At 38.7% G+C, this 27,850-nt stretch overlaps 3 protein-coding genes across 4 annotated transcripts; 2 read left to right on the top strand and 1 right to left on the bottom strand.

The window, feature by feature from the left end:
• Positions 1–3,169: 3,169 nt before the first annotated feature.
• Positions 3,170–10,402, top strand: ctsf (cathepsin F). Its single transcript, XM_044040449.1, has 14 exons — positions 3,170–3,586; positions 4,116–4,226; positions 4,700–4,781; positions 5,245–5,306; positions 5,463–5,535; positions 6,181–6,294; positions 6,444–6,592; positions 6,696–6,792; positions 7,309–7,389; positions 7,585–7,704; positions 8,351–8,415; positions 8,683–8,773; positions 8,916–8,974; positions 9,450–10,402. Exons 1-14 carry the CDS (start codon positions 3,344–3,346, stop codon positions 9,522–9,524), a joined length of 1,422 nt encoding a protein of 473 aa, XP_043896384.1. The 5' UTR covers positions 3,170–3,343; the 3' UTR covers positions 9,525–10,402.
• A 618-nt stretch (positions 10,403–11,020) lies between these two features.
• Positions 11,021–14,462, top strand: eif1ad (eukaryotic translation initiation factor 1A domain containing). Its single transcript, XM_044040451.1, has 5 exons — positions 11,021–11,200; positions 11,555–11,673; positions 11,765–11,873; positions 12,706–12,814; positions 13,363–14,462. Exons 2-5 carry the CDS (start codon positions 11,587–11,589, stop codon positions 13,559–13,561), a joined length of 504 nt encoding a protein of 167 aa, XP_043896386.1. The 5' UTR covers positions 11,021–11,200; positions 11,555–11,586; the 3' UTR covers positions 13,562–14,462.
• A 3,417-nt stretch (positions 14,463–17,879) lies between these two features.
• Positions 17,880–27,811, bottom strand: si:dkey-160o24.3 (N-acetyllactosaminide beta-1,3-N-acetylglucosaminyltransferase 2). 2 transcript variants are annotated; one of them, XM_044039751.1, is made up of 4 exons: positions 27,154–27,811; positions 26,944–27,055; positions 25,878–26,274; positions 17,880–19,392 (listed from the first exon to the last, which is right to left on the bottom strand). In XM_044039751.1, exons 3-4 carry the CDS (start codon positions 26,268–26,270, stop codon positions 18,451–18,453), a joined length of 1,335 nt encoding a protein of 444 aa, XP_043895686.1. In that variant the 5' UTR covers positions 26,271–26,274; positions 26,944–27,055; positions 27,154–27,811; the 3' UTR covers positions 17,880–18,450. The 2 variants fall into 2 exon arrangements, with proteins under 2 accessions (XP_043895686.1, XP_043895688.1); XM_044039753.1 differs by lacking the exons at positions 17,880–19,392; positions 27,154–27,811 and having other exon boundaries at positions 24,678–26,274; positions 26,944–27,147.
• Positions 27,812–27,850: the final 39 nt, after the last annotated feature.

A 27,850-nucleotide genomic window follows, 5' to 3' on the forward strand; every position in this document is an offset into this window, starting at 1 on the left:
AGAACATTTATTGTTTTGTTCTCTGGGCAAAAATACCTTGTTAATGCCAAAGTTGAGAGGTGAATAAACAGACTGGTTCAAGACGATAGAAGGGCAGCAGTTCCTCAAATGTCGACTCCTTACACCCAAAAAATATGCAGAAGACACCTCTGAATGCACAACATGTCAAACTTTGAATGAAGACTTCAACCCACATGTTTGGCAGCTGTGACCAGACCAAGGTACACATAATACTTAAAGAGGAGGCCACTGACTCCAGCCTTGGTGTTACCATTAATAATAAGTTTATATGTCACTTCATTCATACACTCATCTTAATTGCGTGTCCTTTACCTTTTTTTAAGTTGATGTAAACAGTTATTGCCGCTAGAGTGCGCTGTGGTGCTACCAAGAGGAGAGATGAGCGAGAGTGACTTTGGGACCTTATGAAAACAAGTGCCACGCTGCTTCATCTTACCCTAACCCTTACCCTCATCAGGGCCAAGTGAGTTTTCGGTTTTACAATTTCCTCCACTTACAACTTAATGTAAGCCAAAGTAACCACAGGTACACAGTATAAAGTTGGTTAGCATGAGTGGGTAGGTTGGTAACGGCCGCCTGTGTTCGATGATGACGTGAAATTAATCAGCCAACGAGAGACGTCCGTGCATCAAAGGCACTCAATGCGTAATAAAGGCACTCCATTGGAACGTTGGGAGACTATATCAATTACAGTTTAGCTGGCTCGTCCTCGGTCTTCGCTCATACAATAAAGAGAGCAGAGCCAACAGTAGAAAGTGAAGGCAGTATCATATAGACAAGAGATAAAGAGTCAATTATGGACTTCATTGCCGAACTACAGCAGCTGGAGAAAGCCATGCATAAAGGAGCAGACCCCCTCCAGCTGATGATGGATATGCTGCTGTTTGAGACAGAAGACCCTGTCGCTGGCCCTGTTGTGGAGCGCAACACCACCACCCCACACCCTCTCAAGTTGACGGAGGAGGCACAGCATAAAGAGACAGTCCACTGGATACATGACAGCGACGAGGAGTGTGATCTTCATGGCCCAGACTCGCTCCAGATGATGTTGGAGGAGCTTCTGGTGGAGACAGGCATCCAGTTACCTGTCAGTGAGAATCAACGTGTTCTCAACAGGCCTTTGCAGCAGATTGTTAAGCCTCTGCTACAAGAGGGATCTGACCCCCTTCTTGTCTGTAAAGAGTCACAATGTGACCCCCAGACTCTACAGTATCCTCCACATCCTCCAACTGTCCTTGCAGACCCATCAGGTCGCCAGTGCAGCCAGACTCATCAGAGACATGCCCCAATGATGTTCCATATGATGGAAAAGAACTTGGTTCCGATTGGAGTCGTTAATAATGAGGTAATTTACGCTCTTCCACCGGAGGCCTTCAATCCTGGATTCTTTCCTGCTACTCCTCTTCTGAACCCCACCACATTGGGGAAAAGAAAATTATTGAGGCAGCAGGATGACACCAGGCAACCGTACATAAAGAAGCCGCCCAATGCATTTATGCTGTTCAGACAGGAGCAACGGTCAAAAGTTGGAGCTGAGCTTAACATCAGGGACAGTGCAGTAATTAATACTGAGCTTGGGAAGAGATGGACGTGTCTATCTGAGCAGGAAAAACTTCATTACTTCAATGAAGCTGACAAACTAAGTCGTCACCATGAGCATTTGTATCCTGGCTGGTCCACCAGGGACAACTATGGAAAAAGAAGAAAAAGGACGAGGAGAAAGTGTCCCAATTTGACAATCTGAGTGCCCCCCTAATGCCTAGCATTGCCGCCTTAACCTACTGTACATGTCTGTTTTTGTTTCATATTTCTATGAAATAAATCTAATTCTATTTTTGAAAAAAAAAAATTGAGATTTGTCTGAATAATGTTGCTACACAACACTTTTATATTCAGCTTCAAAGTAAAATCGGTTGTGGCTCAATTAAATATACACTTGGATTCAGAGATCATATTTGGGTGGTCAAAGGTCATAGTGACCTTGCACCAGCCTCTTGAACATTAAATACCTTCGAGTGAACAAGTGAATATTATGATATGAGTCTGGAAAAAAAAGTATCAGACTGAATTGGTCTTCAGAAACATAGGCTACCAACACTGAGTGCATCTGTAACACTATGACAATCTATCGTAATATCCTTATTTATTGGACCTTATTGATTAATATAAGAGTTAATAATTAAGTGGTTCAATTTTGATTGAGGGCATCAACTAGTATTAAATTAGGAAAAAATATTGTAAAAAGCTGATATAATCTAAACACATTTTTGTACAGTTAATTAGATAATGTTGGATGTGTTCACCTTTAAGACTCAGATATGTAAGCATGGGAAGAGTTGAAAATTGTAATAGGAAATATGATTGTAAAAATATGATTTAAACTCCTAAAATTGCATTAAAACACACTGATATGACTTTACATTTTGGTCTGAAACAAATAGCTTTATTGGTTTAGGGGACATTTAAAATTCTGTTGTTCAATAAAAGATCGAAGACATTTTTTTCCAAATCATTTTAAATAGATTTTACTCACTGGACCTTGTGAGGTTATATTTTGGCTGGGCTTCACAAATAAAGAAATAATTAATCTTTGCGCACATCAGTACCACATTATTATTTGCCTCAGGACTTTGAAAAGACTGTGAAAGAAACAGTCTGTTATGAATCATGCAGACTTCAATCATCAGAGGAAATCATCTCTTTTGTGGAGGAGGAAATGGCTGGTAGTTGCCCACTGGTCTGGTTGCATATGCCTTCTGTTGCTATTCATAAAAACAATAATTTTTATTATTATTATTATTACTGTTCTCATTATTATTATTATATTTATTATTATTATCATTAGCACGTTTTTGCTTTTTTAATAATACGAATTTATTCTCAAAAGATCTTTCAGTTTAGTCCGAATCCTCCGTCGTACTTCTGTGTTTTTTTACCGCACCATGCAATAGAATCGTAAACTATTCTGGCATTTTAGTGTTATGTAGTTACTGTTGCAACTTTAGTTCTAAGTTATTTAGGATGATAACCGGTTATTACGGATTTATAAGAGATAGTATTTGCGCACGCGCGTGTGGTCAGTCGAGCAAAAATGTTTGGGTATGTTTCTTGAACACGCCTCATTCATCAATAATAATAAGCTCAGTGGTCTGGCTCCTCCCTCAAAGCCTAGTCCAATTCTTGTTTGACAACAACACCGTGATCAACCGCTGCTGTTGACTCATCATCGATTGTTCTTCTCGGAAAAAAACATAGCTGTTTTAACTGATCACAGGCTGGATATCGGTCCCCGTTCTCTTCAAAAAAACACGTCGCGGCCAACATGGTGGTCGGTGGTTGTCCGGTAATCCTGTGGCTGGCCCTGGCCGCCCTGCTGGGCTCGGTGATCGGACTTGGTGAAGATCTGGACCGGCCTCTGTTCGGGCCACCTGGATCTGCTATCCGCCTGCATGAATCCGACCAGGGCCTGAAGAAGGCTCTAGAGTTCGCTGAAGATCGTTACAACCGGGGCTCAAACGCCATGCACCTCCGCAAAGTCAGCCGGTTCATATCTGCAACTAAACAGGTAAATATGAAGGGTTTCTCATTTAGTGACTTTATTCACATTGCAGTTATCTATTCGTATCATATTATATGTTTGTGACAGAATAAAGGTTATATCATGATTTATTTCGTTATATACCCAGCATTGTTATTTAATAACAACATTGCGGTTACGTTTGATTAACAGACCGGAAACTATGCGGATGACCTTCAAAATAAAGGCACAAATTGGTCACTGCGTTCTCTGCACGCAGAGAAATTCTTGTGTTTAATTATTTCGGCACTTATTAATCTTACAAATAAAGGTACATAAACACACTCCTCTCAACATGACCATCTTCCAATTCTGAATTATGGGACAGATATTGACATGCAGGAAAAGCACAGATAAGAGGCAAGTATTCATTCCAAGCAGTCAGGACAGTGAACCAGCATGCATGTTAAAACTGAGAAAACAAAATGGAACTCAAGCATCATTCACTTGCATATTTACGCCTGTGATAATGGCACAGTAATTATATTAATTTATGTGTCATTGATCTATTTTCCAGCTGGTTAAGGGCATCCGCTACACAATAACAGTGGAAGTGAGCAACACTCAGTGTAAGAAATCCTCCATGCTCAAGACATGTGACTTTTATCGTGAGTCACAGAAACTCAAGGTAGGTTTTGTGTGTGTCTTCGTGTGTGTGAGAGGGCATCAAAGAAATGATGAAGTCACACAGATTAAGTACTGTACATGATTGTTGTTTTAATTAATTAAATATTCTCTGAGTTTCCTAAATGCCACAGAGGAGAATGTGTACTCTAGCTGTGTACTCATTTGTTATTGCAGCAGTGTTGTTCCGTTTTTAGGTGATCTTGTGACTTGGGCTTGACTTGAAGTAACCCCAAGCGTTGTGTCTCATGCCACATAAATGCACACACTCAGCTGACACATAATGAGTTTATCGTTGAAACATTCTCAATTGAAAGAATACCTAATAAAGAAATAAGTAGAAATGTTTAAATCTGATGAATTTAAATACACACAAATGTTATAAATAACTCCACCCTGATTCATGTTTTCAGTTTGGTTAGCAGTGTGTAAAAGGTATTATCCCACATTCAATCAATTTTTTTTTGTCTATGTCAGACAGAACTGTGTGTGTTTGAAGTATGGGACATTCCCTGGCAGGACACTTCGACTCTGCTGAAACAGAAGTGCCAGCCTATAGGTCAGTTAACAGTCAGTCAGCTGCCAAATGCACTAAATACCTTCAACACTAATGATGATTCATGACTTTTGTGTTACAGATGTACTGCAGTCAAAATATATCGAACAACATAGTTATGATACAGATTGTATCTTGTAATTTTAACATAGTGTTTTTTAACCTGTTCTAATCAATGCTGAACCATGATGCTTCGCTTCCTCTGTGATAGCAACAGAATCCTCAGAATATGTATGACATTGGTCCAATCAAACTTGTTAATGCAATGTAGATATTGAGTGGCAGTGATCAAAATTAAAATAATGAATAAAAGGTTGAACTGAGGGAGTAAAATGAACAAAATTTGCTTTATTTCAAGCTGCTCTCTTTTTTTTAACACCACTGTTTCTCTCCAAATTGCAACTTTATTGTATTTCACTGTCATATACTTTGACTTCATACATGTTTGTCCTGCCTGTCTCTTCAGTTGAACCTCAAATAGAAGAGACCAATAAGGTGGAGGATCAATCCAACAGTCAGCCTCTGGAGGTAAAAGTTATGTCATTGTGACGTCAATAACAGACATGACAACAACATGTTTCTGTCTGACTTTGTAACTGTTGTCAAGTGCAATAATATCTATTTGAACTTGAAATTGATGTTTTTGTATTGACTGCATGTGTTTGTCTGCACTTTATCTTCCAGGAGTCTGTGGCGCTATTGGGGCAGTTTAAAGAGTTTTTGGTTAAATACAACAAGGTTTACAGTAGCCAGGAAGGTAAGTGACATACACATAGACACACCCTGAAGTCTTGATGCACTCACAGCCTATTTTGTCAATCCTGTTTGAAAACCTGAACTTCTAAAAGCTTTTAATGAGCAGACATACATTAAGTTGGTTATAAGCATCTAAATAACTTGGACTGACAAAAATGAAAATAAACAGTGACTAAATGTCACATATAAACTTGTAAAGAATCCTAAATGAGCAATCCAATACAACACAAATAAGACTACAAACTACACAAATAGTGTACAATTGAACACAAACTAGAAAAATTAGTAAGTCTGTATGCTTTACATATTTACATATTTGTAAATATATATATTTTATCATTGGGGAATACTAAAGAGGTCAACATGGAAAATTAAAGGTTGTGTGTTGGTTTACACTCTGTACATTCATTGTATGCAGTTAATTGTATTATTTGGGGTCAATTGTTTATATCGTTAATGATGTTCCAGAAAATGAAAATGTCTCTTGTAACTTAGCAAAATTGGTTTGGAAACTGAAATGTCTGAAAATGAATCAATATCCAATTGATTTGAATATGGAATCGGATCAGACAGGAACTTGTCAGTGGGAATTAATGATTCAGGAAGTCTTTTTAAATGTGTCTATTTGACCTTTAAACCTAAACAGAGGCAGAACGTCGCTTGCGCATTTTCCATGAAAACCTGAAGACTGCTGAGAAGCTCCAGTCTTTGGATCAAGGCTCGGCTGAGTATGGAGTCACCAAGTTCAGCGACTTAACTGGTACATTTTTGTGTGTGCACATGCTCGTATTGCAAACGTTTCCAGTTAGGAAATTAATCTTCTGCTTTTTGTGTGTTTTCATTATTTTGTCTGAAATGTCTGTTCTTTTTAAAACAGACCTTTCACTGTTCTCCTTCTGCTTTTTCCAGAGGAAGAGTTTCGCTCTACATACCTGAACCCACTACTGAGCCAATGGACTCTCCATCGGCCAATGAAACCAGCCGCTCCTGCCCGAAGTCCTGCTCCTGCCAGTTGGGATTGGCGTGATCATGGAGCTGTCAGTCCTGTTAAGAACCAGGTATCAGCATACAGTGTTAATTCTAGGGCAGTCACTCTAAATAGCTTGCTAATAGCATTGATCCTTCTTACTGCATATTGAGGTGTATGTGTGTTTACTGCAGGGTATGTGTGGATCCTGCTGGGCATTTTCTGTCACAGGCAACATTGAAGGCCAGTGGTTCTTAAAAAATGGATCACTACTGTCACTGTCTGAACAAGGTAATATAGACGTTTGCAAACTAACAGCAATGATAAATTTATTCAGTAAGGTTTGTTGATACGCAGGTTTGTGATGCAGCTCGCCGGTCGCAATCGCTGGCTTTCAGCAGTGCTGTCGCTAAATACATCAGACTCCTCTGTTAAATATTGAGGTTTTAGACATTTCCGTCTTTTTAATTGATCTACAGTTCAGCATTGTTCGGTTTGATTCTTGTGTCCGACGTCACGCTCATGCCTTTTACATTGACGACACTCTGACCCATCAGTGGCCGGCAGTCTAACGATGTCACATATAGTATTGGCTCAGCCCGCTTGGAGGCTCACCAGAGCAGTTTCTAAAAAAAAAGTAGGTAATATCATTAATGGAAAAACGTCCCGTGCCGAGGCGAGTTGAGTCGTGCTGGGACCATGCAGTGGAAAAGCAGTATAAAAAGCACATGTGAACCGCCTCTACAACAGGTTACTTTTACAAATGAAAGCCATGATTAGATGGATGTATTGATCTTTGTCTTGCAGAGCTGGTTGACTGTGATGGTTTGGACCAGGCGTGCAGAGGAGGGCTGCCATCAAATGCTTATGAAGCCATTGAGAAGCTGGGTATGAATGAAATGTGTGGCTAACACGAGACATTTTGCTTCCAATTTATAAGATAATTGTACCTCCTTTTTGACTCATAGCAAACATCAAAAGAGCTATTCTTGTTGATAGATTGTAGATATTTTTTTATGTTAAATGTGTAGTTGTGTGCCAGCTTTTAATCCTTTGTTTAACTTTATCTTGCATGTTTTTAAGGTGGTCTGGAGCAAGAGACAGACTACTCCTACACTGGGCACAAGCAGAACTGCAACTTTGCTACAAAGAAAGTGGCTGCTTATATCAACAGTTCTGTAGAGCTGTCCAAAGATGAGAAGGGTAAGTGGACTGTAAAATGCAGAGGGAATGACAATTCAGCAGTATTAATTAATTAAATGCTCTGCAGCATAAAAGTAAGACATAACATAAGACAAGATGTCAAATACTGCCATCTACTGGAAACCTGTCAACACAATAACATTATTATTAGATTAAATAAAAACACATTTACAACAACAGGAGACCAAATCAGATGGAATATAAAGCAATACTCAAAAGGTGAGACTACCATTGGAATTCAGCATGATCAGTGATGTGGGATGGGAGACTGTTCCAGAGCTTAGGGGCAGCAACAATGAAAGCTCTGTCTGCTTTTGTTTTCAAGCTAGAAAATGGAAACGACAGGAGTTTTTGTGAGGACCTCAGTGACCAGGGGACAGAATATGGCAGTATCAGAGGTGTACTGAAGAGCAAGACCACTGACCTTTTAAATGATTCTCTATTTATTGCCATTTTTGTACGCTTTAAAAGAAAAAAGAGATGGCACTGTGAACACTCATAGATAAACGCCATTTAAGACACCTAAAATATTGTTTAATAACTAGAAAAATTGATCATTGTTGATTTTCAGGTTTTCATTAGGTTGCCATGTGTTAGTGTCAGTTTGATGTTAAATGGTCTGGTCTTTGTTTTTTGTTTGACATAGAAATCACAGCTTGGCTCGCTGAGAATGGACCAATCTCTGTTGCACTGAATGCTTTTGCAATGCAGGTAAGCAGCTGAGTCATTACTATCTCTTATTAATTCAAGGAACATTTGTCTGGGTCACGTGACAGGCATTGGAGTCATCAAAGGCAAGAACAAAATGATCTTGGAGACATTATATATAGGTGGAAATCCTACATTGTGTCAATTTAATGGACAGGGGGACAAATAAGACATCCTAACAATGACGAATTATGTCACAATTCATCATATTTATTCAAGCATTTCAACACCAGCATATAACCATGTTTTAACTGTCTCTTCAATGTCTAGTTCTACAGGAAGGGTGTGTCTCACCCCTTGAGAATCTTCTGCAACCCCTGGATGATTGACCACGCTGTGCTGTTGGTGGGATATGGAGAACGTGAGTTTCCTTTTCTGCACCCTTTCTTTTTTATCATTTCTTCATTTACACACACCTTACTCATACGATTCAAGAGACCAACACATTTGATCATTGTGTGAATAAAGTAATGTGCATTGTTTGGATGTATCTGTGTTTTCAGGTAAAGGCACCCCGTTCTGGGCCATCAAAAACAGCTGGGGGGAGGATTATGGAGAGCAGGTAACAAAAGGGGCTTTACCGAATGCTGCCATTGCCGATGCTGAGTGTGTGTGGGGGCAGACTTTATTGTCCTCATTGGGAAATTAGTCTCGAGCTTGTGGTACAAATCAAGTGCAATAGAGGGTAAATAAATACATACATTAAAAGAGGAGTCAATTGAAATGCACTTTTCATGTAATTATCACTGATTATTTTAGGCTACTGTTAAGGTCTGTGATAGACAATGGACAATTAGTTCTTAAACCAATTTTTAACTAGGTGTCTTACTGACAATGCCCAACATGGGAAGGGTCATAGAGGATTCTCTGGGCATGTTTAACTACACACTGTCCAGGGTGTGACCCCGCCTATTGCCCTATGTCAGCTGAGATTGGCACAGCACCCACTGCTTGTACTATGTCACTTTATTGCTGCCCACATAAAGTTGTGTGTGTGACTAAAATTATCTCTCTCTCTCTCTCTCTCCCTCTCTCAGGGTTACTACTACCTGTACAGAGGGTCCAATGCATGTGGGATCAACAGGATGTGCTCCTCTGCTGTAGTCAATTAAACCACTAACCACATATTATTACAACATTCATACAAACATACAGTACATGTAGGCTAGATTCACATTAGCAATCACATTGTGAACGAACCTGTCCTGTGAAACGACCCACATGTGCACCCGGACACTGCTTAATTTCCAATGGTTCCCTTCAGTGTGGCGTGGATTACTCCATTGTCCCAAATGTTAGCTAAAACTCAGGTTTATACCTCTATCCACTGACTGCTGTCACAACTTTCCTCTATTGTTGTGTTGCCAGTGCTGTTTAATAGCAACATAACACTGGAAGCAAAAAGCTGCACTGATTCCAACATGACCATTTGTGTCCCTTGGCCACATATCAGATTGTATATATCTGATCTAGGAACACGTATTAATGTGACACAAATCTAACTGAAGAATCTGAATCGATGACTGGATTTCTGTGTCACATCAGTGAAGTAAGTCGATTATGAGTCACTTTAGCTTGGTAAAGTGAATTTGGTCATAAAGATCTGCTGTAACTAGTTTTCCGTTAAACCAGACTTGTGTTCCAACTTCACACCTTCCACTAAAAACATACCACCTCAATTAAAGCTAGCTTGGCTGAGAAACATGAATTGTGATTTTAAGTACAATAGGGTTTTGTGCATTTAATTCCGTTAGACCTGCTGGTCATTGTGATTGCTGTGTTTCAGACATGTTCATTTTTTAATCTCATCTCTCCTTACAGTAAAGGAGCCCATGTTCAATAAGGTGTGTGGCTTGCACTAGTTATTGCTTGACTACTGTGTTGTTAGTCTGCTTGGATGTTGTGTTGCCATTGTTTCTGCTGATATTGTGAAGTACTGGAGAGGTGTTTTAAAAGTTTTGGTGAGAAATGAATGAAGATTGAATAAAAATAAAGAGTTCTATTCAAGTGTGTTTTCTTTTTTGATTTGCTCGGTACAAACAACATTTATTTAATGTCTGTTTGCATATCAAGTGCAAGGGCCACCATCTTGGCAGGAAATGAATTAACAAAATAATGATCTACCTTTATGGTAAGTTCTTAGCCAAACAAAACTAGCACCAATATGCATTTATGGCAATGACCATTTCTGAGCTATGCACATACCGTACTCTTTTTAGATATGTACTGTCTATTGTGCATGTCGATATTGTGAGGATAATCAACTATGAAAACATTGTGTAGCCAAAGTTTCTATTTAATTCATAAACATAATTTATTTTTCAGGAACTTCTCCTGAAACATCTTGAACGTTCCTCAAACGAAAACAAAACTGTATTACCCACAATGCAAAGCCACTGCCACGGAACTAATAGACGTGCTTCAAGCAACTTTGGGTAAAACTAGTTCTGTCTTACTGGTATATAGACTGACAATAAGCAGCAAGTGACAACGTTCAGTTGTAATACACGTTTGGAGTGTGTTCCAAAAGTATCAATCGTTTCTTACCACTAGGGAACAGATAATTAAAAACACACGTCGGCACTCATTTTGAAAGGATGGTCTTGCTGATACCGGAAGTGTAACACTTAATGTTGTCAGAAAACACAGACGCATGGGACATACACGGAGTTAGTGATATAACATTTCACCGTGTCAAGTGTTTATACTAATTCACCCAGCGGCTGTCAAGCGTCTAAGACTCAAGTGCTTTGAAGACTCGTATCATCGCTTCTTTCATTCGTTCAAGGTACTTACGTAGCCTCTTAACGTGGAGGATGCGTGTTCAGATAGCTGCTGTTAGCTTGTTCAGCTAACTCTCGTCACTTCAAGTTCCAGTGTGTCCGTTGCTTTAGAATTAGTACTTTATATGAACTTTACCCAACTACTGATTATGTATTGTCGCAGTGCATGTTCTCTGTATCTGGTCATACTAGAATGGTTTTCTTCTCTAAAACGTGTCATATGATTTGTCACAATCCGCAATCTCACATTAGATTTCACTATTTCTTAGCCACTGGACCTTGAAAACTGAAAAAGTGTTATACAAGTTTAAATAGTAATCATCTAATGTGTGCATAATCTGTGCATTTTGTCTAAACAGCTGGCAAAAGAGCCTGAAGTTCGCTGTTTATAATGTCACAGGCCACCAAACGCAAACACGTTGTTAAGGAGGTTCTGGGAGACTTTGTCACACCCACAGAAAACCAGCAGATTGTGAAGGTGATTTTAATGACTGATACTCCTCAATTTTACATCACCAGACAAACAGCTAATGCTGTATTAACCACATCTCCTGCCTTTGCTCTTGTAGGTTACTGGTAGCCGTGGCAACAACCTCCATGAAGCTGTAACAGCTCAAGGTGAGACCTTCCTGTTGAGCATGCCCACCAAGTTCCGCAAGAACATCTGGATTAAGAGAGGTAAGTGGTGGAGCAGGATGTATGGTTGATTTATTGTGCTCACTGTGGTTTTAAAGTTCTCATGACTGCATATTTACATAATGTGGTTAATACAAGCTGCAAGGGTCAGGTTGCCATATTGATTGCTATTTACAGTAGCTAACAGCACCACTGCAGCTACAAACAGCATGAATACAGCTAAATATGAATACTCTCCTGAGTCCAAGATGATTCATCATCATCATCATTGTTGTACCTAAATATGCAGTAGCTACTAGTTTTACTAAAGTCATGTTATGACAACTCCGTCCTATGATTAAAGTCATTATAGTATATAACTCATTAACCTGACTGACACCGCAGTTGCAGTTATTATTTTTTACCTCAAAGATGGAAAAGGCAATTGAGTATAATGATTCTCTGTATATGTGCAATTGTCCATTTTCTCAGGTTGGTTATCATAGCTGTGTGGCATAAATGTGAGAGCTGCCTTGATATAGTGAAAAAAAATATCAACAAACTCGAGGCTTCAAATAGGGAAACAAATGTCAGCATTTAACAGGAATACAATGAAAATGAACAATAATAGCTTTCATACGAGCTCAAAAGTGCCCCTGCAAAAATACCATCAGTGGTATATTTTAACATTTATTTCATTGCTATACTGTGACCAAAGTACTAGCTCACCAATAAATGTGTATTTTTATTTAATACACATATTATCTAATATGCATTTCTAATACTATTATTCACTCATACTGTGTCATACTTTTGTTAACTTTTATTTAGTTACTTAAGATAGTTATTGTTATTTGATTCACAATTAAATGGCGTCTTCTTTCCAATCCTCAAGGTGACTATGTGATTGTGGATCCCATTGAGGAAGGAGGAAAGGTGAAGGCAGAGATCAGTTTCATTCTCTACAAAGATCACATTCAGTACCTGCAAGAACAACAGCTCTGGTAAGTGACAACACACCCAAAATCCTTGTTTCCACCGAGTGGTACAGTACAGCTCAGCTTGCAACAGTGCAGTTTGGAACAGTACACCCTGATCTGGCTTGTTTTTCCACCAGGTTGTGAGTGATAACTGCATCAGCTACATAAAAAGTGTGATGTCATACCAGTATGACACAGTGTAGCTTGGCTAAATGTTTCACAAAGAGGGAGAACATGACACGGTAAACAAACATCCAGCATTTTGTGTTTGCTTGAATTGGCATGTGGCTGTTTGCAGAGAAGGTTTACAGACTGCAAGTGGCATATAATGTAAGTAATGATTCTCTTTCCACCAGTCAGTGGACTGTAGTGTAGTGTAGTGACCACTGTGCTTGGTCCCCTATTGGAACATGGAAGGGTACTAAAAAGAGTTGTTTTTTTCAACATTTGTAAATGGAAATGCAAACTGAACTGAACTTCATCGAATGGGTGTAGACACAGGAAGCATCATATTTTGTTGTGTTACTATGAGTGTGTATGTGCGTTTGTAATGTTCTGCGTGTTTTCTCCAGGCCAGAGGGGTTTATTGAGGAGTCATCGGGGCAGAACAAGACAAACAAACAGCTGGAGACAGAAGAGAAAGACGACGAAGATGAGGTCAGCAACTCAGAGGATGATGAGAGTGACCTTTTTGTGAACACCAACCGTTGTAACTACCAGTACAGTGAGAGTGAGGAGGAGGACAGTGAGGAAGAGGAGGAAGACAAATAGGGAAGGACAGAAAAAAAAATGGTTAGATGCGGTTGGTGACACGGGACAATTGAGAGCTGTGAAAATGCTGTGACAGTGACCTCTGCTGAGCTACTGCATTCACTGACCGATGCTGCTGATGAATGGAAGCAGTGGTCCTCATGCAGCAGCTCCCTCTGCAGTTGTTTGACAGCCTGAGACGCTCAGTGGCTGTATTCATTAATTCAGCTGTAACCTATGGACAGAATGTCTTGCAAGTACAATTGTTATCCAAACAATAATAATCCATCAGATGTACACATAGATTGATAGAAATTCTTAATAATTACTTTCAACTGCCATCCCTTTCATTTCTTAAATAACCTCCAGTGGAGAAAAGGCACAAAGTGGGGCTTTCCCCCTCCCTCCTGACCTTGAAGAAAAGTGGCTGTATTCAGTATTCAGTTTGGAACTCAAACAGCCATCGACATGTTTATCCATTCCATATCCATTCATTATCTTTTCAAGGGTTGCATTGCAGTGGGACTGGAACCAACCTGTTGACTCTGGGCGAAAGGTGTGGTACACCCTCGACAGGTCACCAGTCAAACAGATCGAACAGATCTTACCCCCTAACAGCTAACCACTGTAAAAAACCCAGACTGCAGCTACAGTAATATTACATGCTGAAAAACACCTAGCTCTGTTTAGACTGGTGTACTGGTGAGTGTTGTGAAAACACTTCCACCAATACTTCAAATAGAGATACTGGCAAATATTCTCACTTGCTTTTCAGGTATTTACTTGAAGAAATTGCAATAAGAATGTCAGTACCTTTACGTCCTGTATTGCCCAATCTTTGTCTTGATTGTACTTTTGCTGCTTTTTTCACAAAGATCCAATCCATGTCCTTTGTATAAAGAATTAAACATTTTGTCTAAAATGTCTTTGTCTTTATCTCATTGAATGAAGTCTTCTCAGGAAATGTGTACCTTTGCAGTAATACAAGCATTGGCACCATGAATCTCTATATATTAATTTGCTATGATGCCTATGAGGAGGCTGCAGCCAAACCCAGCTGACTGGGCTGGAGGTCGGGGACAAGGGTTTAGTTTGGGATTTTTCATTAGTTTTAGTTTTAATTTTGTTTTTGTATTTTGTAAATGCTTAGTTTTATTTTTTGTAATATATATACATACACATATACACATGTATATGTATATATATATATACATATATATATACATATATATATATATACATATATATATATACATATATATATACATATATATATATATATATATATATACACATATACATGTATACATGTGTATATGTATATATATTACAAAACATATATATATGTACAGTGCTGTGCAAAACTTTTAGCCCACCAACTTTTAGCCCACCATTAGATTTGTTGTTTTAGCAATGCTAGAACGAAAATAGAGGATCATTATTTCTATTTCACTTTACTGGAACACATCCAGAATATATTTATGCAGTTTTTTGTTGTTTTTCTAAAACAAAAAAAAAGAAAACTTAAGAAAAAAAACATCCTCTCCAGGTGTCAAGTATTTAGTGTGATCTACCCTTACACTTGAACAATAACACAGCTCTGTTAATACTGGAGTGGAACCCTAATTAATGTTACTGGTAAATCATGTGTTTGTCCTACTATTTCATTTCAAGAAATATCTGCTGTAAAAAACGCCTATTACGCCAAGTTATTCAAGGCATGCTTGAGCATTACTTACACATGTTGCATGAGCTAAACTAACTGACAGCTTGTTAATATATAAGACCAGCTTTAAGTTGCATCACTTCATTCCAAATTCCAATGATCACAGAATTTGACAGACAGAAAAACTGGTGCACAGTACAGTACTGTATATATACATATACTGTATGTATATATGTATATATACATATATATATATATATATACATACATATATATACATATATATATATATATATATATATACATATATATATATACACATATATATATATACATATACATATATATACATATACATATATATATATACACACATATATATATATATATATATATATATATATATATATATATATATATATATATATATATACACGGTTTACCCACTTTAATACCTTTGACGATGGCAAAGATTAAGTAAACACGTACAAATTTAAAACATGCTTAAGTTTCTGTACAACTGCTCCACTGGTCGCAGGAAGAAAATTAATTGCTTCATGTCAAATGCTGCAAGTTTAACTTTTGGAAATGTATGCAAATGCATTGCCTTATGTTGATTACCTGTCTGGGCTGCCAACCAAGGTTATTATAGTTAACGAAATAAGGAATACCAAAATATATTTTCATACCTATTTCATCGTACTGTTACTGTTTCCGCGATTATTTATTTTCTCGGCAATGATATATATACATATATATATATATATATACACACACATACCCATATATACATATACACATATACATATATATAGATAGATAGATATACATACATATAAATATCATTGCCGAGAAAATAAATAATTGCGAGGATGTAAACAAATGGACCATAACATCAATAACATTCCCCGCAACAAGATACATTCTCATAAAATTCATAAAACTGGAGACCATTATAACATGTGTTATTTTTCCTTTTCCCTAATAGCAGTGTCAGAGCCACTCAATACACAGTAATACAGTGCATAATGTAATGAAACGTCAAACGGATGAAGTACCCAGCACTTTTCAAACCACACTTAAAATCCCAAGTCTCCACCTCACCTGCCTCATCACTGCCACACCTAACCCGGCCCTTCAGCCCTTTGACCCCCCTCTTTTCCCTCCAAACAATCCACGAGAACAAAGGGACACTGGCTCTTCCTGAGTTTAATCTTTTGCTAAAGAGAGAAAAGTAAGAGTGGATGCATTGTTGATACAAAATCATCCACCATTGCCCCCCATCACCCACTACCGTTCACTTGGAAATAAAATATTGGAACTTGGAAAGCTGCCTGGATCCTGTGTTTAAATGTGCACCCAACATATGATGTTCAGTGAATCACCGATATTATAGTGTACCGTTTTTTCACTATGGTTATAAACAAAGTGACGCCCTTGATGTGGCTTACAACATTACATTACAACATAGGCCTACCTTACATGAAAACGAAATCCAAAATGTGAAGTAGGCGATGGCAGCGTAGTAAAGTTTGTCCTTGGTGAAGTGATACAGCTGCAGCATGCTCTCAGTCAGCTCAGTCTCAGTCAAGTGTCAGAAAGTGCAGCAGGTCTGATGGGCTCCTAGCCTCAAAGTTTGTACATCACTGTCAGTTCAGTGTTGAGCCTGTGGAAGTCAAAGTGGAGCCCGTAGTTTTCACTGTGCGCACGTCTCCAACTAATGTTCAGTCTTGAAATGCCTTTCCACTTTAATAACCTTTTCTTTTAATTCGAGTTCTGGAGTTGGACTGCCATTTTCTGTGAAAGTCCGCCTTGACAAATGCGATGCTATCAAGCTAGCCACAACGTCGCTCTCTCAACCTCTCTCCGCACTCTGGGGGGCGTGTCTGTGATCTGCAGTTCACTTTGACCTGCGCCGTTAGGACTTCACCAAGGCATCGGATCTTTAGTTAACCGGGACCGAGACGGACGATTCTGATTGGATAACATGTTTCAGAACAGTGACCCTTTTATTGCTGATGGGAACTTGATAGTAAATTAACTTTAGAACATAGATGAGAGAACATTTATTAAATGTATTGTATTACATTTATATATACATATATATATATATATAACCCTTAGTGCTCCCTTGGTAAATTGCTGTGGTAATAATACACAACTCCTTATATTATAAAAAAAATAAATACACTTCATATGAACCCAAAAACGACGCACATTTTTACTACAATTTTAGTAAACACAGTTCGGTTTCAGTTATTTTTTGAAAAACTTTTTATTTTTATTTCAGTTAACGAAAATGTTTTTTTCCGATTTTAGTTTTCGTTATTTCGTTAACTATAATAACCTGTTGCAGACTTGTTGGTTCAATAAGTGCATCATTGTATTTATGTAATTTGTCAAATCTGGCAACCTACTTGAACTATAATAATTTCAAAATCCTAATTTTTCAGTACCAATTTTAAACGCTAAAGATCATCGGTGAGAATATTTTAAATATATCACATTTAGGATTTGGTGGCATCTAGTGGTGAACCCCCCTCATCTTCGCCAAGTGGACAGAAAAACCTCCAAGGAGCCCAAAATTGTGAAAGCCTCTCATGAAAGAGGACCTTTCTTCATTTTCATTCAAAAACTAATGACACAACAAAAGACTTGTCAAAAGACCTTTTTGGAAAAAGACTTTAATGTTTTTAGAAGTAAAAACAAAACACACACACACACTAAGCAGAAGTTATTTCAGGATAATTTGCTGTCTACTACTTGCATGTGCTCATCTGGTTCAGTATGCATTTGGATATGGATAATAAATAAAATCACATTGTTTCTTGGATTTACTAAGCAGGACAGACTGTGACTAAATAAGAATGAATTAAATAATAAACTCTACAAAAAGCAATTTACATCATCTGGGATCATTTGACACATTACAGTATAGAACCAGCCCTTTAGCAACCATCAGTTACAGCGTATGTGGTCTGGACTGGTTATGTGGATCATCTGGCTGAAGCCAGTAAGTCAAAGTTTAACACTGAAAAATGACCATTAAAATTCACATTCATCATATCCAGACCCTTCCAAAGCTAATCAGCCCACTAATTGGCCAACAATCAAACATAACCCCCCCGAACATAAACAACATAGTGTATGTGAACAAACGATAAATACAGACATCACAGGTTACAACATCCCCTCCATGTTTCTCTCTGGTTAATGAAAAACAACATCTGGCACCAAAATCATTTCACAAATGTTGTGCAATATACACGTTCCTCAGGGGAGCATCCCAACATTCCTCCTCTGTCTTCCTTAAGTGAGCCCAAAGATCAGGCATCTCACTGGGACTTCGTTTGTGGATCATCAGCATTGTGTGGTATGAACACTGCGCTTCTTCATCCTTTCCAGGAAAGCCATATATGAGGAAGGCAGGGTGGTGTATTGGGAAGATGTTCAGCCGAATCATACACATACCTATGTACGCATCATCAATAGGGAAGAGGTGAACCCTTTTAGATACTTGGTACAGACGTTTTGCCAACACGCCTGAGTAAAGAAACCCTCCCCCACATGGATATGCAGGATAGACTCCTGTGTAGAAATTGTCAGGGATGAAGTATTTGGATGAATCATCTCTTATGGGTGATGTTCCTCCTATCACATATCCAACCATGAAGGTTTTCATTCTCTTTTCTGCTTGTGGCCTCTGAAGTTGGTCGCGGAGATAAGTTATCATTTTCACTGTGTTGACAAAGACATCATCGTCTCCTTTGAAGACAAAACGGGTCCTGCTGCAGTAACGTGAGAACCACTTCCAGAGGAGCACATCCTTCAAAGAGAGGTTGAAAAACGTGTCCTTAAAGTCCCACTGCAGAATGTCTCCATAAAGTGTACTCTCTGCCAATAACTCTGAAGAGGGTGGCTGACCGTTGCTGGCCATCAGGAAGATCCTGCGGACGTATCCTCCACTGCCTTTTCTTTTGCTATTCTGCCCTGACACCCACCCTGCCTGGCCCCACGTCTCTCTAATGGCTTGTCTGTTCTCAAAGTTAAGGTCTGTTGACTTGATGGCCAGAAGAAGCAAAGGGGCCTCCTTCTCATCTGTTGCCCCAGCTCCACATAGTCCATTTGGCTGTATGAGGGTTGAGTAGTCCCTCCTGTGCATGGAGCTCACAAAGTCTTGCAGCATCTCTGGCAGCTGCATTGTACCAACAAAACCAGAAACTTCAGAGAAACTTTGCGGCAGTAAGGATTCATAAAAAGGGCTGTCAAGTTCTATGTTTCCGTCGTGGTGGCTCAGTAAGGGGTTAAAATGGTAGTCGATGACCGCTTGGTGTTTGTTCCAAAAGGCATCTCCAGTCAGGTGGCTCTGCCAAAACGTCTTGGGTAGTCTGGCAAATTTTTTTTTTTTCCAAAGTTCAAATTGAATCACAGGCACACTCTGTGTCCCACTTATCTCTTCACTGTCTACGGTGAAAGATGGTTCTTCGTCACTTTCGCTCTGACACCACATTCTAGCAAGACCGAGGAGGAACAGGGCCAGGACGGCACAAACTGTGCACGCCCCCACGAGCACCTTTGTCCACTGATAGTTATACTTAGCCATTCAACTGCAAACACAGAAGCAGCATGTAAGTTTGGACAAATCTTAAATCTGTATGAAAAGATTTTCAAACTATATTAAATGTATTTTTTTGAAGACCAGACTTACAGAGTCATAAAGGCGTAGTTATAGAATAAAACAGTGGGAAGACGAAGACAGGAGAAAAGACATGATAAACATTATTATAGTTCAGTTTTTCTGGACCGTACATGCTGAAATGTTGCATGGGATATATTTTATATTATATTATTTTATTTATATATATGTGCCCTGATGCAGCGACACCAGATAAGATCACAGCATTGGTAGGGAAGGATGGTTTTTTGTGATATTGAGCAATAATTTCACAATAACCTCAGTGATTAGATGTAAAACAACAATAATAACAATAATAATAATAATAATAACAGTGCATAATAATCTTTCATCATAAAGTTAATTAAGTCACTCAGCATGTCCGTAGTAGTCATCTACAGCGAGAAGAGTGAAATAGATATCTGACCCTCCTCAAAGCTCTGCTAACAAGAACATGTGACTAATCACAGGGCAGTTCTACTAAGCAGATTTGCATACACATCCGCTTGGTGGAAAGGTCATTATTGCAACGTCATAACAATTCCCTATACTGCATCTGTAGCTCATGCAGTGAGTGATCCCACTTTGATGATATTTAACAAATGGGGGAACAATCTACATATTGTTTATAGATCCTACCTATAGTAGCTTTAACTTCAATGTTTTTCCAGTTTACGAAATGCAAACAGAAGAAAATACTTAATCAAATCAATACTTCGTTTGACCGTCCTTCCCAAAAAAGGCATCAGTTCTTATTGGGACAAATGGACAAAGTCAGGGATTTTGTACTCATTATATGAACCCACTTATTATCAATTACAAACATAAAAAACCCACTGTACAATCCATAAACCCTCCATCAACCGTGACTCTCATCAGATCGTCTCACAAAGACCGATCAAGTTAATCCTGTCATTTCCGATCTTACGTTGAGGCCACTCACAGAACTTCAAGACGGACGAGAGCAAGGAAATCAGTTGTCTGCCAGAGACACTAGTACTGTGAGGCTCAGAGAGAGAGAGAGTAATACTGTTTCCATCCCATTCACCAAAGGTTTTGAATAATCTGATGGGCAGATGACAGAAAAAGTCAAAAGTCCTTTATAATCTTAACATACCTGCTTTGAGTCTGTCCCAAAAAAAACCCAACAATCCTCCCAAAATAAAAAGACCAGTGATTGTGACGTGAGCACACAATGCCAGACACTGGTGCTGCAGTCTGAAGGAACAGTGTATTTCAGTGAGGGGGAAGAACACAGACGAGACGAGGGGAGAAGCAGAAAATCCCTGCTCTGCATCCTCAGGCTGTGTTCAGCTGAAGAATGTGCTATGGCCCAGAGTAAGTTCTTTGTGTTTTCCTCTGGTCATTTTTCTAAACACCATATACTTTATTAGTGTGTAAACAACGTTACAGTATGTAATAGTTGTCATTTTTTCCTTTTGACTATAAATGTATTCCTCTTCAGCCAGGAGAGTGAAATACTTAGAACAATGATTTTCTTTTTGTTATTTTTTTTTTACTTGCCTGTCAGGTTTTCTTTAGAAGAGCATTTGGTGAGAATTTCAGTACCTGTATTTCCTGTGTGACCTGATGTGTGTGTCTCTCTACCTCTCACATAGATGCAATTGCATAGATACCTAGAATTCATCTCTTTTTTCTTTCTTTCATATTTATATTCATACTGTGTTGTATCGTATCTTGTTTTCAGTAAATCATAGCATTTAACACAGTTTCCTCCTGTGGAACCAACAACAACTTAATACCTTAAATAATTATGATTTTAAAGAATTATTATTATTATTTTTATTATTATTATTATTTATTATTAGGCCTGATTGGGCAGGAGGTCATTTTGTGATATGGACTGTTTAGGAGAGGCAGTTATAAGGCTTGGACTTGAGTGACAGGAGCACATTGTGTGAAATGAATCTGTGTCGATTTGTGTGATGGTTTCTTTTTTCTGTCACTTTGTCACACTTTGTAATTAATAAAAAACAAAAACAATAATCATATCAAATGGAAAATAATGAATTACATTTACTCACATTACTGTAATTGAGTCGTTTACATTCACTTCACTGCATTTTAAATCACATCCGTTACTGAGTAAAAAAGAATTGTCAGCCTGAATTTGAAAACATAAATAAATTTACACACCGGAAACTATGGCAGTGAATGACGAGGACGTTAATTAAGGTCCCTGAGTGAGTGAGAAAGTTAAAATATTTGTCATCTTTGACCATTTTGACTGATACATTATATGTTTACATATTTTATTTTATCAGCAATTTGTAAAGGTTTGTCTTTAAAACAATTCAAGTGAGATTTGTGTCCCCTTGGACTTTTTGTACGACACAAGAAAGAAACTTGTTAAAAAAAGTAACTAAGAAACTTAAATTTTAAACGAACAAATTTTTTACTTTAACTTTAGTACACTTTTAGACCAGAACTTTCACTTATATTAAATATAAGTAAAGTAATAATTCTAAGTAATTAAATATTAAATATTATCAAAATAGTGGTACTATGTAATAGTGGTGGATATTTAAATTCTCTTTCCACCTCTGATATCCCCCCGCCACACACACACACATTTATGTAAGTCATTATTATCATTATCATGATAATAATAATAATAATAATAATAATAATAATAATAATAATAATAATAATAATAATAATAATAATGACAAGAAAACAATGACAATAATAATAATAATAAGAAGAAGAAGAATACCAGTAATGATAATAATAATAATTATTATTATTAGATGAATGGATGGATAGAAAAGTGCATGTCCTGTGTTGTGGTCTGCTCCCTGAGACATTTTCACCAGATACTCAAACAGTGTGCAAGAAAATTATGAAAGAGTTCTCTTTAGTTTGTCTCTTAATGATGAATGTGCCTCTGAAAGCAGGCAGGTTTTCATTGGTGGAAAATAAAAGCACAGTGTAAAACACAGGATACTAATCTCCTCACTTGCCTGTCAGGTGTTCTTTAGAGGAGTATAGGTGGTGAATTTCAATACCTGTATTTCCAGTTTTACGTTACATTACAAACCGTTCACAGAAACTCACTCCATGTGCTTTACATGAAGAATTCAGCTAAGGAAATGTCTTTGGATAATACCAATAATAACAGCAATAATAATAATAATAATGATGACAATAATAAGCGTTATTTGTATAGTTTCATACAAGGATTACGGCTCAAATTTTGTTGTTGGTGTAGTGGTTAGCACTCTTGCCTTTGCAGCAAGAAGACCCAGGTTCGAGCCTTTCTGCGTGCAGTGAACATGTTCTCCCCTTCCTCCCACGGTCCAAAAACATGCAATGTGGGGATTAGGTAAATTGGACACTCTAAATTGAGCATAGGTGTGAGTGTGTGAGTGAATGGTTGTTTGTCTCTATGTGTGTGTGGCCCTGCGATGGACTGGCGAACTGTCCAGGGTGTAGCCCGCCTATCGCCCTATGTCAGCTGAGATTGGCACAGCAGCCCCCGTGACCCTCTGGTGGAATATAAAGCGGTAGATGATGGATGGATGGATGAATAATACAACAATAAAACACAACACATGGTGGACTGAGAAGGAAAACAATCTAAAGTCAAAAATTAAAAGAAGTAAAAACCATGTTTTAACTTTGAAATAAAACAAAAGGTGCAATTAAAACACTAAAGTAGGAAAAGGCTCGAATCAAGAGGTTAAAACCGTGTTTTAACTGTAAAAGAACCTAAAAATGCAAATAAAACACTACACAGGGTGGAATAAAAATGCCTTTGGATGTGAAAATAATTCTCTTTATTTTCTGAGAAGATCTCAGCTGACTGGACAGGAGGTCAGGGTCAGCCTGGACACGTCATCAGTACATGACAGCGCGTACATGTATGTTCTTTAAACATAAGAACTTAGAACTGTCATTTCGTCATATTTCTTTCTTTTACCTGTTTCACATTAGGGATATTATGGGATGTGGATTGTAAAGGATAAGCAAACACTGTGACGTCTATTGTATGAAATGGATCTGTGTAAAAAAGGATAAGGATATTTGCACAAATTGTTATTCTTTATAACGTATAACTAAAAATAAATTAATATCACATAGATCTGCCTTGTGTGTGTGTGTGTGTATTTGTGTGTGTGGGGGGAGGGCATTCTCCAGGTTCTCCAGTTTCCTCCCACAGTCCAAAAACATGCTGATTGGGGGATTGGGTAAATTGGACACTCTATAATTGACTGTAGGTTTGAATGTGAGAGTGGATGATTGTCGCCCCCCATGATCCTCATGTGGAGGATAATGATAATTATATATCATATAATTAAACCACAGAATTTAACGTGAAATTCAGTTCCTGTGATAATGCAGTGGAACCAGTTCTACATGAACTTAGTATCTTGTCTGACCCAAGACACAATGGTTCTCTGTGTGTTGAATGCAAAACAATATGGTCAAAAAAGAAATGCTTGGCAACACCACAACATTTTCTCAATAGACTGCAGACCAAACGTTTGATGCACTGAACAAAAGCCGGCCATTGTAGCACCACTGCTTTCTGCTGACTCTTAAAGTTAAAAGATCAGTTAAAGGACGAAAGGATTCAGTATCTCATGGTGAACATCCCTCACCTTCTCTCTCCAAACGAAGAGAAAACCCATCAGTAACCTTCAGGGAGACCCACAATGTGAAAGGTTCCTTGTTTCCATTTTACACTGAAGAGCTTATTCTTAAATTACAAACTCAAAATGGCTCCTGATTTCAAATGATGAGGAAAAACAAAAATAAAAACATGCATATGATTATTATATAATCCCACTGGATTTTATTTTATGTTTTGCACAACTAAAGACTCTACAATACATACATGTCGGTCAAACAATATACATTACACATTAAATGTACTCACAAAGCTGAAACCAGTTAAGTATAAAGTTTGTATAAGATCAATATCAAAATTCATATTCACCCACATTCAGACCCTTCCACAATCTAAGGAGCTTTCGATGAGGAACGATTTGGAAACTGAAGAACATTCACCAGTGTCTCGGTATCTCTTCTGGCCTCGTGTGCTACCTGAGAGGAGCGTCCCAACACTGAGTCCGCGTCTTTAACTGAGCCCACGTTTCAATGATCTCACTGGGACTTCGCTTGTGGACCACCAGGATTTTGTGGTATGAACAGTCCTCGTCCTCCTGATTTCCAGCAAAGTCAAATATGAGGAAGGCAGAGTGGTGGACTGGGAAGGTGTTCAGCCGAATCATACACATACCTACGTAAGTGTCATCGATGGGGAAGAGGTGAACCCTTTCAGATATTTTGTGCAGACGTTTGGTCAGCTGACCTGAGTAAATCACCCCTCCCCCACTTGCATATGCAGGATAGAGGCCTCTGTAGAAACTCTCAGGGATGAAGTACTTGGACCTGTTATTTCGTTTGGGCGATGCTCCACCGATCACATATCCAACCATGAAGTTTTTCATCTCTTTGTCTGCTTGTGGCTCGTTCAGTTGGTCCTGCAGATAAGTTATCATTTTCACTGTGTTGACAAAGACATCATCGTCTCCTTTAAAGACAAAACGGGTCCTGCTGCAGTAACGTGAGAACCACTTCCAGAGGAGCACATCCTTCAAAGTGAGGTTGAAAAACGTGTCCAAAAAGTCCCACTGCAGAATGTCTCCATAAAGTTCACTCTCTCTCTGCAATAGCTCTAACGGATTTCCACCCAAGTCGTCATAGTTTTCTCTGCCGAGCAGGAAGATCCTGCGGACGTATCCTCCTCCTTCTTCTCCTTTGCTGCTCTGCCCTGACACCCACCCTGCCTGACCCCACGTCTTTCGAATGGCTTGTCTGTTCTTAAAGTTAAGCTCTGTTGACTTGATGGCCAGAAGAAGCAGAGGGGCCTCCTTCTCATCTGTTGCCCCAGCTCCACATACTCCATTTGGTTGTATGAGGGTTGAGTAGTCCCTCCTGTGCATGGAGCTCACAAAGTCTTTCAGCATCTCTGGCAGCTCATCTGAGTTTAACATACCCTTAACTTTAGAAAAGCTTTGCCTCCGTACTGACTCATAGAATGTTCTTTTGTTACATGACCTGCTGCTGTTGTGGAGGCTCATTATGGGGTTAAAACGGTAGTCAACCACCAGCTGGAGATTGTTCCAGAAGGCGTTCCCATGCTGGTTGTTCTGCCAGAAAGTTTGAGAGCATGGGGCATAGCCGTTGTTTCTCGAAGCACCCGGTGCAATAAAATGATCCCTATCCGTACCAGATGTTGTCGTGTCCACCATGCCCATAGTCACCAAGATGCCAACATAGAGGAAGAGCAGGACCAGACTGGTGAACAGCGTGCACACGCACAATACCACCCTCCGCCAGCGACAGTACAACCTCGCCATTCAACTGCAAATACAGAAGCAGCATGTGAGTTTGGACAAATCTTCAATCTGCGTAAAATGGTCAACACATATCAAAGCTAACATATCAAACTGTCCAGAGAGAAGACAGGATAAAAGGGACAAGAAACATTATTATTAGATTTTCTATATTCAAATGCTGAAAAGTTGTATGACACTTATCTGTACAAAACATACCTGCTGCAGAGACACGATTAGATTTACTGTGCTTTAAAGTCATTTTACAAACAGTTCACATCTGTATACAAGTGGGACTTTTACATCATTTATGTTTAAGTCAGGGATTAGGTACATTGGACACTCTAAATTGACCGTAGGAGTGAGTGTGAGAGTGAATGGTTGTTTGTCTCTAGTTGTGTGTGGCCCTGCGATGGACTGGCGAACTGTCCAGGGTGTACCCCGCCTATCACCCGATGTAGCTGAGATTGGCACAGCACCCCCCGCCACCCTCTGGTGGAGGATAAAGCGGTTAGATGATGACTGACTGACTGATGTTTAAGTCAGTTACAAATCAATTATTACCCAAATCAAGTCATTCTTCATGTACTGTACATCGGAGGATTAGTAAACCGATAAATATCAACAGACTGACCACAGTCCAAAGAATCAGCATTATTTCAGATTTAAATGATCAGTCCCCCGTTGTCTTTGTTACCTGTTTTGAGTGAGGGCTCACTTCTCATCTGTTTCAATAACCAACAATGATGGTCCGTGTTAATAATCCAGTGGCTCCATCATCACCTTGCAAGAAGATTCTCTGTCTTCCCCTGCAGGAAAATGATAAAGGACAAAAAGTAAGCTTAAAATCTGAGTGACTGTTGACACTGACAAAGCACCACATAAAATACAGACGATAGATACTTACACAGGAGATACACCCTCTGAGAGAAAGAGAACAAACAGGAATTGCATGTTGTTACTTCACAACATATGAATGACAGTGGAAGGTGCCTTGAATGAGGAAAAGAGCCAACTGTGTGAGAGGGGCGGAGACCAATAGTAAGTCATTGTCTGTTGTCATGATGGTGATGCCACAGCATTCCACTTCCATCACTATTGCATGTGTAACTACTGTGTGTGAAAATAAACAGGGGCCACGGTCGTGATTTGTGTGTGAAATACAACAGCACAATCTTGACGACTGCTTTGATGCGACTTCATCACGAAACGAAAGTGGAAAGGTTGATAAGTCACAGTCGTTGTGACACAGGAAGTATCACAGTAACATGAGCCTTAATAATATGGCAATTAATAATGTTGATAACCAAACACTTTAATGTGAAGGTATTACTTTGATGGTAGCCTATAAAATGATCATTGCCAAGCTATGACGCAGATATTATAGATATACAGGCATAGGGGGAAACTTAGAATGACTGTAGAACTGTATGACTGTTTTTTGTTTTTTTTATCAACCGAAAGTCATCATTTCAAAAGCTCATAATCCCAAAGTCTTTCATCCACCCAGTCAAACAAGAAATACAAAGAGGAGTTTGTGTATAAAATGGGTGTGGAATCCTGACTCACGATTAAGTTTGTCAGGTGCAAATCTCGACCAACAC

The sequence above is a fragment of the Solea senegalensis genome, linkage group LG12 (genome assembly GCF_019176455.1).
Source record: "Solea senegalensis isolate Sse05_10M linkage group LG12, IFAPA_SoseM_1, whole genome shotgun sequence".
NCBI lineage: Eukaryota > Metazoa > Chordata > Actinopteri > Pleuronectiformes > Soleidae > Solea > Solea senegalensis.

What these genes read in the sequence shown, in the direction of transcription:
- ctsf (XM_044040449.1), top strand. Translation starts at nt 3,344, where the DNA reads ATGGTGGTCGGTGGTTGTCCGGTAATCCTGTGGCTGGCCCTGGCCGCC. An exon ending in ACAGAAGTGCCAGCCTATAG is followed by an intron (nt 4,782 to 5,244) that starts GTCAGTTAACAG and finishes CTGTCTCTTCAG; the next exon opens with TTGAACCTCAAATAGAAGAG. An exon ending in CCAACAGTCAGCCTCTGGAG is followed by an intron (nt 5,307 to 5,462) that starts GTAAAAGTTATG and finishes TTTATCTTCCAG; the next exon opens with GAGTCTGTGGCGCTATTGGG.
- eif1ad (XM_044040451.1), top strand. Translation starts at nt 11,587, where the DNA reads ATGTCACAGGCCACCAAACGCAAACACGTTGTTAAGGAGGTTCTGGGA. An exon ending in AAAACCAGCAGATTGTGAAG is followed by an intron (nt 11,674 to 11,764) that starts GTGATTTTAATG and finishes TTGCTCTTGTAG; the next exon opens with GTTACTGGTAGCCGTGGCAA. An exon ending in CTGCAAGAACAACAGCTCTG is followed by an intron (nt 12,815 to 13,362) that starts GTAAGTGACAAC and finishes TGTTTTCTCCAG; the next exon opens with GCCAGAGGGGTTTATTGAGG.
- si:dkey-160o24.3 (XM_044039751.1), bottom strand. Translation starts at nt 26,270, where the DNA reads ATGGCGAGGTTGTACTGTCGCTGGCGGAGGGTGGTATTGTGCGTGTGC. An exon ending in ACTCAGATGAGCTGCCAGAG is followed by an intron (nt 19,393 to 25,877) that starts ATGCTGAAAGAC and finishes CAGCTGCCAGAG; the next exon opens with ATGCTGCAAGACTTTGTGAG.